The sequence below is a fragment of the Frankliniella occidentalis genome, unplaced genomic scaffold (assembly GCF_000697945.3).
Source record: "Frankliniella occidentalis isolate FOCC.00 unplaced genomic scaffold, Focc_3.1 Scaffold1, whole genome shotgun sequence".
In the NCBI taxonomy this organism is placed as follows: Eukaryota; Metazoa; Arthropoda; class Insecta; order Thysanoptera; family Thripidae; genus Frankliniella; species Frankliniella occidentalis.
Genome location: NW_026267131.1, coordinates 2,740,215 through 2,751,325, shown reverse-complemented (window position 1 = coordinate 2,751,325; position 11,111 = coordinate 2,740,215). Strand labels below are relative to the sequence as shown.

Below are 11,111 nucleotides of genomic sequence, written 5' to 3'. Positions count from 1 at the left end.
AAACAGATGCGCCCTTGTTCATCGGTCGCGCGCAGATCCGCCTTTGCTCCAGGGACACGTCGAGATGGCTCCATTTTCTAATTTTAGGTTTTCCTAAGGGGTAACTCGTCAAAGTAGAGTCCTTTGGACAAAAATTTCGTCCGTTTTGCTCTATCTCTAACTGTTTGGGCGCCAGAGGGAGTTTTCTACACGGAAATGACCCCAAAAACAAATTCATGGTTTTTCCCTTAATTTGTTTTTGGGGTCATTTCCATGTAGAAAACTCCCTCTGGCGTTTTCTACGGTTAGAGATAGAGCGAAAATCCTCAGAAATATGATTTTGACGAGTTACCGAGTTACCCCAAAGGACACCATCAAATATCTGCGGAAAAACCATGAATTTGTTATTAGGGTCATTTCCGCGTAGAAAACTCCCTCTGGCGCCCAAACGGTTAGAGATAGAGCAAAACGGACGAAATTTTTGCCCAAAGGGCTCTACTTTCACGAGTTACCCCTTAGGAAAACCTAAAATTAGAAGTTGGAGCCATCTGTATCTGTAAATAGCTGAAAAATGTAAGAAAATTGCCCGGGGACAAAGATCTGCTTACATGAAGAAATCAACCACCCCAAAGGGCAACTTTTGGAAAAATAAAATCAAAAATCCAAGGTTACGTATTTTCAGGAGAGTGGGTCAAACTTTTGAGAAATTTGCCTAAAATAGACTATTTAAAAAAAAAAAATTGGACCAATTTTTTTTTACAGCTACTCTCTTTCCTCTTTCCAATGAGCACTCGCCCAGACCTGTAGGACAAAAACTGAAAAAGATATAATCAAAACTATTTGTTCTGGAAACCTTAAAAAAAGAGGAAAAGTTGAAAACGTCATTGACCCTAAAATCTGAACGGCTTGGAGCTCAGGGCTGGGCGAGTGCTTTTTGGAAACAGAAACACTATTCCTAATCAAAAATCATCACCCGACCAGTGTCAGAGAGGGTGCTGCCAGGCCGGGGCCGGGTTGAGGCGTTTCGTCCCTGATGAACTGATTCACTCGTTGGTTCCGATAATTAAACGGAATGAATCAACATCGTTCTGGTTTTATTATCGTTTTCGCTCTCTTGTTGTCCTTGTCCGTCTGCCTGCCTGATGCGCCTCTGCCCCATACATTACCGCTCCAAAAGTATCCCTGCGAAAACCCTGGTAGAGTACTCCACTTTGAGGGACGGAGAAATAAGGTGCGAGGGTCAGTAGAAAAATAGAGATATCCGGGCAGCAAGCCATTCAAAGCGGCGCGCGAGAGAGACTCAGGATGCGGTGCGGTGGCGGGGAAGACTTTTGCGGGAGAGTTAGTCGTTCCGAGAATAAACGTCCAGAGATTGTGGATAACATGGGGCAGGTACTGTGTGTGTGTGTGTGTGTGTGTGTGTGTGTGTGTGTGTGTGTGTGCGTGTTGTTTGCGGCGAGTAGGGGTATATGGTTTGATGCTGAGGGTGTGAGTAATTTGGTGCCATGGGCGGCGCTCAGGTTCTGAACTATAATAATTGCGTGAGTGAACGGGGCAACGGGCCTGATTAAGAAACCTATTTTTACTGTTGTGACCGTTATATCATGGTTCAGGTATCTTTTTAAGCTGTGTAGGGTGACGTCATTGCGGGTTTGAAGAGGATGGGGAAGGGGCGGGGTGATGGTTGGCGGAGAGAGAGAGAGAGAGAGAGAGAGAGAGAGAGAGAGAGAGAGAGAGAGAGAGATGTGAGTGTGGAAAGGGAGACGTAAAGGGACATAGGGGTGTGTTATACATGAGGGGAGCAGCATTGTGCAACGAGTCGAGTTCGCAATGCTTCCCCTTCTGTCTGAAGCTTCTGAAGTTCATCGCCCCGCCGGTAGAACCTGCTCTAACATCAACAATAACATCCCTGCAGTAGGCTCGGCGGACAGCAGGATAGCAGGGCTCGACAACTTCCAGAAATACTTTAGTGCGACAGGTAAATGCTGCATACCACGGATAAAATACTCATGATAAAAACAAGTATCTGATTTTAAGCAGATGATACCTTAAAACAACATCACTAAACATTAAAGATACAAGGTAGATGTACACCGGACGGCTCACGTAACAGGCTTCGCAATATCTGATGAAACACGGTTACTGCGACGCGCCTGGCATACTCATAACTGATCAGTGTACGACAGGAGAGTTGCACATTTCCAAGCAGTGCACAACTATGTCGAACCCTTGCAAGTGTGCTACTAGTGAGTTACTAGCAAGTATTCAACTTGCAGTTGCCCACTATTACAAGTGTTGAGCGGTTGCACACTTACAAGTGTTAAGCAGTGGCACACTTACAAGTGTTGAGCAGTTGCACACTTACAAGTGTTAAGCATGAGTGCAGTGGCACACTTACAAGTGTTGAGCAGTTGCACACTTACAAGGGTTGAGAAGTTGTACACTTGGTTAATCCAGGTTTATCAGTGTAGACGCTGACACCCGAGTGGAGCAAAAGGCAAAAGACTGAGTCGTATAATAGGTCCCCGGCCATTTGGCCCCAAAAGTCACAAATTTTGGTCAACAGGATTTTACTTACCCTCATCGAATATTAATTAGGGATTTGATTTGGGTCTACCTCCGTCTGACAAACTCTCTCTAGCTCTCCCGACGGCAAGAGATAGAGCCAAACGGACGACATTTTGGCGAGCATTTTGACGAGTCCAATAACATTTTCTAAACAACACATTTATTTGGTGGTGTCACTAATGCTGGATTTAGTCTCGTGAGACCCGTTGCCTCACGGTGAGGCGGCCTCACTGAGATCACTTGCCTCAGAGGTTTTTGAGGTCAGTGATTGGCTGAAAACCTCTGAGGTAAGCGATCTCAGTGAGGCCGCCTCACCGTGAGGCAACGGGTCTCACGAGACAAAAAGCCAGCATTATGGGAGAAAAACTCTCTCTCTAGCACCTACACGGTAAAATGCAGACAAACGGACGATTCTTTGGCCGAATAAGGCCTCTACTTTCTCTATTTACCCCTTACAAAACCATAAAAACTTTTTTAAAAACTTGCAATATTTTCCAGTACTTTCTAAATAGCCCGTTTTCAGCCAATTTTTAAGCTGAAATATCTTTGAACTCCTGTCTTTATGTATAACACAAAACGACCCTAAAAGTTACAGGTACCTAGTTCAAACCGTTCTCGAGTTATCGTGATTACAGACAAGCAAAAAAACAGACGCGAAACTTTTTGATTACTGGTGTAATAGGCTTCGCTATCGCTAAGCTGGCGGAGAGAACTGGGAGACGGGGGGATTGTCATTTATTGGATACGTTCTAGGGGGGTTTCGAGGCTCCTGATTGGGTGAACTCCATCTAGAAAGTATCCAACAAATGACAATCGATGCCGGTCAGAACCTTGCAACAGTCACATATTTTCATGTGGCCGCTGGCGCCCTCCCTTGTTGTCTGTTATTGTTGCGTCGGTCGGGACTAGTCAAGCGGTTACGAGGGGCGCTGACACCGGCCATGGCAAAAGGGTCAAGGTATCGGATTCTGCCAAAATACGATATTTTTGCCGACGGTTGGAGAAGGGGGTCGTTGGGGTGTGTGGTCTGGAGAAACGCACACACAGTCAGCTACAACCGTCACTTAGGCAATGAGAACCTCACGTGAGGAACAATAGGGTCATGACGGAGGGGCGAAAAGGTGAAAATCGCGATTTCAATCAGTATAGCCAGGAAAGGAAAGACTGAAATGGTAGCGTAGTGTAAGCAGGTCCGGGTTAGAGATAGCGTAACAGGGACTCGTTTCGGCTCGGCAGGACTAAAGCCGGGCATTGTCCGCGTGCTAACGCCACTGATGGTCGAGTTGTAAAAGTTTCGGCGCGGCTGTCCGGCGGGGACGCGTCCGCAGAGAGAAAGAAAGAGCGGAGGAGAAAGAGAGCGAGAGAGAAGGACTCCATTGCATGTAATGCACTGCGGACGCTCCTCAGGTGGGTGACAGCGGCGGCATTCGGCCACCTCTTAGCCGGAGCCCCAAAACAAACGGTGGGGGCGACAAAAGACGTCCAATTAAAAGTCTTTGGAGAGAGGCTTTCGCGAACACGGAGTTTTAGGTTAGGCTCGTCCACCGCCGGTACGCCCCAACTTTTGAAAACAACGACTTTCTTCCTTGAAAATCTGCAGCGAATTGGTGGGGCCGGGGGCTTGGGATCATCGTCGGCCAGCTGGGCGGCCTTGGGGCGCCGCTCGGCGGCATCCTGGAGGGACCGGGAGACCAGGAATGCAGTGGTCCGGTCCGAGCTTTCACACGTTTTTACTTCACGGGGAAGGGAATTCGAGGAACGTTATGACCCACGAGGCCATGCATTTATTTTCTTTGCACAGAGTAATCGCTCGTAGTTCTGTTGGAACGGGAGAAGGAAAGACAACGTCAGTATGTCAAAATTTTAACAAACCGACAATTGTTTTATTCTTTCTGAAATGCGCTGAAATGTAAACTACGTGTGAAGTAGATATCCACTTTGCAGAAATGTTCAAGTGGATCTGATTGCAACTCGTCAAATTACACTGGACCAGATCAGTATTCAGTGGCAAACATTCTCAATCCTCAGGACGTTCAAATAACAAAGAGCGGATTTTTTCCATAACTCGTACGCAGCCCTTCGGTACGCCCTGTTGCCGTGGCCCGCGGTCAGGGGAGTCAGGATTCGAAGCCACCGTTAAATGTTCTTCGCCCGTACTGCAGGAACAGACACAAACAACGAACACTGACGAGAACAAAACTAAATATTTACAGCAAATCAGGGGATGCAAAAAATCGGAATGAGGGTTATTATTGGCACACACCGTGTCAAGTTCTCTTGAAAATCCTGCCAGCGCTTAAAAACACACTGGTAAAACAAGTGTGCAATATTTGCACACCAAACGTGTGCAAGTTGTGATTTTGCATATTACATGGTGTTTAACTCGAGTTGCACACTTGCGTGGTGTACAAATTTTAGACGTTTTGTAACGTTAAAATTCTGCACACTTGGACACACACAGTTCTATGCTGTCAAAAGGGAACCATGCGGTGTGCGGCTGCTATACGTTTCGGAAGTGTCGAAAGTTTAAACACCAATTGACGTATAACATAGTTAGACACCACAAAGTGTCGAGAAAATGCACACTTTAATTTTGTTTAAGTTCAACACTTGTTTTACCGGTGCATCCATACTTGAGCATCTGGTAAAGAAAAAGTGAAGATAAAAATATTAACACAAATGTTGACAAGATAAAATCATCATAAATACAGCTTTATGCGCAGTACTATATAACGTTTATAACGTAAGCGTATACTACACTTGCACCAAATTATGAACGCCAGCGCGCGTCCGCAAACAAATAAGCGTACAGGTATTTGTCACTTTTTTTGCGGATAAAGCACCAGGTGCTTTTCTGATGGTACTAAATTTAAAGGGAGCGAAAATCTATGGGACTCCCGAGCTGTCTGTTTGCATTTCCTTGATGTTATCAGCGTCTGAGAGATCTGCTGCTGCCTTGCCGCCGCAGGGGCTGCCTGCGCAGGGAGGTCCAGATCATTTAAAGTTTCTGATTCCCGAAGGGTTGGGGTGATTCACACCGAGAACCCTTACCGACCGCTACCACTTTTGGATGCATAATTAAGCAACGGCAAAGGATACAAAACAAAGCCACTAAATTGTGTTTTTCTTAAGTTATTATTGCCGTTTTACTCGAAATAATAGTTCAGAGAAGAGGGACCTTCGCCGTTTTCTGCAGAGTGTAATTAGTCGTAGCGCCACACCGCCCCGCAGAGAGCCTGTCCTTGGGGACGAATAGGGTGCCGGGACAGCAACACAATGATAACTTCGGCGAACTAGCGCAGTCCTGCCTGCAGTGCACAAGTGGTCTCTCTTTCGACAACACGACCACCGTCACTCAGGTATAATCCAACAAAAATATATGGACCAAAACGGTACATGTTCTCAAAAAGTTTAATCTTTCCTGGAATATGAAACTCTTCCCCATCTTGATTCGGACTTCGCTGGCCGCGACCACCATGAGAGCCGCCGAGGCCGAGGCAGTGCAGGGCCCAGCCCAGGCCGAGGCCTCCTATCCTATCTATTTGGATCTCTATCCCGTCGGGCGAGGTCTATAATTAGAGAATTCCAGGAAAGCAGGACCATCTTCCCTGTCCCGGTGCAGCACGCCGACGCAGCGCCAAATTCATCGAGGGCCATTTTCCGCAAATGCGATGCACTTAATATCCCATTAAATTCCTATAAATACACCTACAAGGTTCGACAACCTCACGATACGGACAAGATGTGGACCCGCCCCTCATTTCATGGAACTCTCTGAAATGGGTAAAAGCACCGAGGAGTGCGCTACGTTTGAAGCGGCCGAATTTGTACGCCACAATTTTTTTGTCTGGCCGGTGGAGAGTTAGAATTTCACTCTGTCGGCCTCGCGACGTGAGTTCTCTAAAGCTTTCCTGGAACTCTGCAGGCTGCCGCACTGCCGCCGACGAGAAGTCCTGGACCAGCCCGTCACATAACTCATTTCGTATCGCGTCTTGTCAGCCGATGCAACCCTCAATTTCAATCCAACTACCCCCTTCCGCCGGGCCGGGTAGCGCCACCGAATCATCCGATACGCTGTGCCTCCGACAAGAGCGCATTTACAAGTAATTGCTACTTCACTTAAGTTGACTGTACCAGTTTGTCAGCCCCTTACAAGAAGTTAGTTGACTTCCTGATGGAGCCGGTCGACCCGGTGCATTATTCCCAGTAAAGTCGGACATCTTTTCTGTTGAATGTGTCTTTATGGCGAGGAGAGGGAGCAGGGGATGATTGGAATGAGAGAGAGTGAGTGAGAGAGAGAGAGGGGGGGGAGGGGGGGAGATACTGGCCCATGTGCTGCCCAGGGGTGCCCGGAAGCGGAGGGCAAACAAGTGTCGATTGCACTCCATTGCCGGTATGGTTTCAAAGAAGGACCAAATCACGACTTCCGTTTGCTCATCCCCATCCCCAGAGCCTGCAGCGCAGCGCCTCCAGGAGCTGGCTCCAGCGGTGGTGGTGCGTACTGAGAGGACGGAACTGGACGATGAATAACAAGTCGTGCCACGACATACACTAAGTTAGAACTCGGATTGACAAGTACGGCTTGGGATGTTGTGAACTGGCGGAACCGCGGAACAGCAACGAACGTGCCTCAAGGTGTGACTGACCAAGGAAACGCAGAGAAAGTGGCAGACTTAGGCGTTGTTACAGCCGGCAGCGCAAGAAAGGCGAAACGTGTGGTATTTATCAGAATCAGGTTTAGGGGTACTCAACCCTCAACCCCTAAATTCCCTCGAACACTGGGCTGATATTACCGATATAACATCAATATTACTCATACCACATGATATTTAATCAGTAATTCACATTTTTAATTGGCGACATTAAAGAAATATTATAGTTCTATTACGCCAATATTACAATATTACTGGTCGGTCAGCGCCATTCTTTCTTCTAGTTAAACTGTACAGAATGAAGGCATTCGAACGGGTTGCATTGCATACTCCTACGGCGCTTTGAGGCGACTGGGCGACGATAGGCAAGCCCGCCGCACGCATGCCTCCGGTATAGAAGAAAGAAAGGCGCTGACGGACCACCCTCTGTAATATACAAATAATATGTAAAACTCCTTCGTACTAGGCAAATGAGAGTTAACAAAACGACCACTCGCATTAGGAGTTTCGGTAATATAATAGTTAAATTTCTTTTATATTTTAAAGTAGTTTGTAGATAGACATGAAACGTTTACTTGAACTCAAAACGGTGACATTCCCTACTCTATCTTTCGTAAAAGGCTGACCTACCTCCGCGTCACAAGGCCAAAGTCACTTCTTGTAACAATAAAAGCAGGAAACTGCGGGCGAATGCGTTTGTTGTTGCAGCTAACTAGGATTCCTCCGTGATGGTGCACTTCTTGACGGTGGTGGCCCACCCAGACCCGCACGTCAACGTAACTCAAACGTTGGGCGCCGCGAGTTGCGCCGCTTTCGGCCGCCACCCACCGGTATCAAACCATCAAGGGCCACCATACATACAATTGAGGGCCGCGCTGGGGCCGCCGGTGAGTGGAAGAATCCGGGGCGTTTTTGTCCGAGATTAGATTAAATTCCTTGTGTTGTTTTCAGCGACATTCCTTCTCGCTCTAAGTCGGTCATTTACATGAGAGCAGCCACCGACTGCAGCGGTACTGTAATTGAACGCACCCCATGTGCATTCCGTGTGATGCTGAATGACCCCGACACACACACACACGCACACAGCGTTGCTACAAACATCAAAACACCGCGTCGAAACAATGAAATTGGACTCACCGCCGCTGAATGGAATGTCCGCTGCACGGCCCTGTACTCGCATTAAGGAGGGACAAGGACAAGAGAGAGACGGCGACAAGGACGGACAGAGAAAGAGAGAGGGCGAGGGAGTAAAAAAAGGCAGGAAATTGGAAGTGAAATGAATGGGTGATGGTGGTGGTATGAAGCATGGATGCAGTGTGCATCAATGAGAGAGAGAGAGAGAGAGAGAGAGAGAGAGAGAGAGAGAGAGAGAGAGAGAGAGAGAGAGAGCGACGGGTGCGTCACGTGGCTTGTTCTGCGGGTGATCCTTGCGTTGAGGTCTCCTACCCTTCCCTACCCTGCCCGCCGCTAGAATGCAGGGCCGAACAGGTCATGCAAAGTCTACACTACATAATTATCACCTAAACCGATTAGACCTTTTAAAACACTTTTCATTATCTTCATTATCTTTAAAAATTGATGATAGAAATTTATATATGTTTGCAAATAAGAAATTAGGAATAGTTTTCAGAATCCGTTTTCATTCTAAAGGGAAAAATGAAAAATATTTCAAAAAAACGAACTGTCAAAGCCTTTGGCGCTTTAGTGCCCTTAAAGGCTAGATATCCTACTTGTTTTACCAGCTCGAGTTGAGTCTTTTGTTTCCGTGCCCTTGACCTGACCCTGGTTGAAAAACAAACAAAATTGGCAGTAAATAAGGAAAAAACATATTTTGTTGCATTCATTTTCAGCAAAATTTATATCAAATAAAGGGACAAGGACGACTGCACTTAGTGGTTGCAACTGTGTACTGGAAGGACAACATAACTGGGACCCCGAAGGACACGCATGTCAAATGAAGCGGAAGAAAAAAGAAAAACAAGTGCGTGATGCATTATGCACCGGCAATATACTCCCGCTAGCTTTACACGCATCCGCCCGGGACCGTTGTCTATGACTTTCAATCCAATAAAACAAAATGATTTTTTTAAATATTTTTTTTTTGTGGAGAAGGAAACTTTTTTAACAAGTTTAAAAAAAACGAATTTTTTTAACAAGTTTAAAAAAAACGAATTTTTTTTACTTTTATTTAAAAAAAATAAAAAACGAAACCTATTGGCGCTTTGTTGGACTCGCTGCTCATGCCGAGTGGTCAATCATAGGCCGAATGATATAATTAATGGCGGCGCCACGCGATGAGAAAGGGAGGCAAAAAGAGAACAATCATAGAAAAATTAGTAAAGCGTGACTATCAGTCATAAAGTAAGTTTATAGCAAAGTGACCAAATAAGGCACCTCCTCGCTGTTATCTCAAACCATGATATTTGGTTGAGATATTATGGAATTTAGAATGAATTCTAAATGATTGACAGCAGTACATATGGATGGAACGCACTCACACAATGTCTGACGCTGCATTCTGTCACACGCAGTGACTGACCTCCGCGTATGCTGACCTGCCAGCTCCTGCAGCCCGCATCCGACATCCGGCGGCGCCACTGCAAAAAATGAATAAGAGGAAACGGTAAATTACACTACTAAGGGTTTGGCACGGGAGTACTGCAAAATAATAAGCAAATGGCATTGAGTTCAAGAGAAATAAGTCCCTCTCCGTCCCGCCCCCATTTTACCCAAAACACCGACACTCAGCTAAGCCTAATTAGCGGTGTATTACGCGCCCCAAACAAGTCGGACTGCAGCCCCCCCCCCCCCCTCTTCCACTACCACCCTGCCATTCATCCTGAACAAACTCATTGAGTGGTGCACTCATTCATGCCGCCAGCCTCTGTCACGCTCCCTCACACACACACACGCGCGCGATGCTCTGTGTGTGTGTGCGTCTCCTGTGCCCCCTCCCTCCCCCTCCGCTCTCTCTCTCTCTCTCTCGCTGTCTCTGTGTGTGAGTGTGCGCGTGTGCTTCGGCCGCTCTTTTTCGGAATGTGGCGACGCGACGTCGGTGTGTTTGCCACAGTCTCCAAATATTGGACGAGCTCTCCAAGGAAGGCCTTCACCTCCTCGCCTAGGCCGCCGCCTAGGCCGAGCCGACCGCCTCAAGGACAACGCGAGGCCGAGCCGGCTAGGTAAGGGCGGGTAGTGTAGTCTAGGACGGACACCAGGTAAATACCTAACGGAAACTCGGCAAAGCGTCGTGAACAATAATCGAAAAACACACAGGGACCCAAAATCATTTAAGTAGGAATCAAAATATCAAATTGGATAATTAAAGTATGAATAAAGACAACGGCCATCATCCCTCTTTGCCCGCTTTTCCCATGGGGCAGATTACCTCCGGCGTAGAAGAAGCTGCTTTGCTATGCGTTCATTCTTCGAAAAACTGAATGGAGCTGAACGGCAACACGGACTGTCCCCGCCCGCCCCGGCCCACCCCACAACCGGGTTAACAGACAAGTGTTTGAAGTCACCGCCGGCTGCGCTGGCGCTAGGGGGCCTTCCCTGAAACACGCCGGAAAAATATGTGCGCGTGGGCGGCACTGATCGGCGACATCTGCACGTATATGTGAAACTGAGCGAACCGGCACCCCACACGTGGAGAGAGAGAGAGAGAGAGAGAGAGAGAGAGAGAGAGAGAGAGAAGGGAGGGAAAAGGGACGGCAGCGAAATAGATGGGGTATACGGTCGGACAGGGGGAGAGAGAGAGAGTGGAGGGGTGGGAGAGGGGGGAGGGGTGGGTGAGGATTCTCGCGGAGACGGTGTTGCCGGCGATACGCCAGACCGCAGCTCAGGGCTCCCGTTTCACCGGCCCGCTCACGGTGTAGAAGTGCGGGCAATCCGACGCCATCGTGGGCCGGGGGC

At 47.6% G+C, this 11,111-nt stretch overlaps 1 protein-coding gene across 3 annotated transcripts in view; it reads right to left on the bottom strand.

The window, feature by feature from the left end:
- Window positions 1-8,857: 8,857 nt before the first annotated feature.
- Window positions 8,858-11,111, bottom strand: part of LOC127752201 (uncharacterized) — a 69,156-nt gene continuing 66,902 nt past the window's right edge. For all 3 annotated transcript variants that reach the window (XR_008012312.1, XM_052276957.1, XM_052277010.1), the window contains 2 exons: window positions 9,698-9,796; window positions 8,858-8,981 (listed from right to left, as the gene is read on the bottom strand). Coding sequence is in view for 2 of the 3 variants with exons in the window: in XM_052276957.1 (XP_052132917.1) it covers window positions 8,910-8,981; window positions 9,698-9,796 (171 nt within the window). In the remaining variant the exon portion in view is untranslated. The remainder of the gene's footprint in view (window positions 8,982-9,697; window positions 9,797-11,111) is intronic.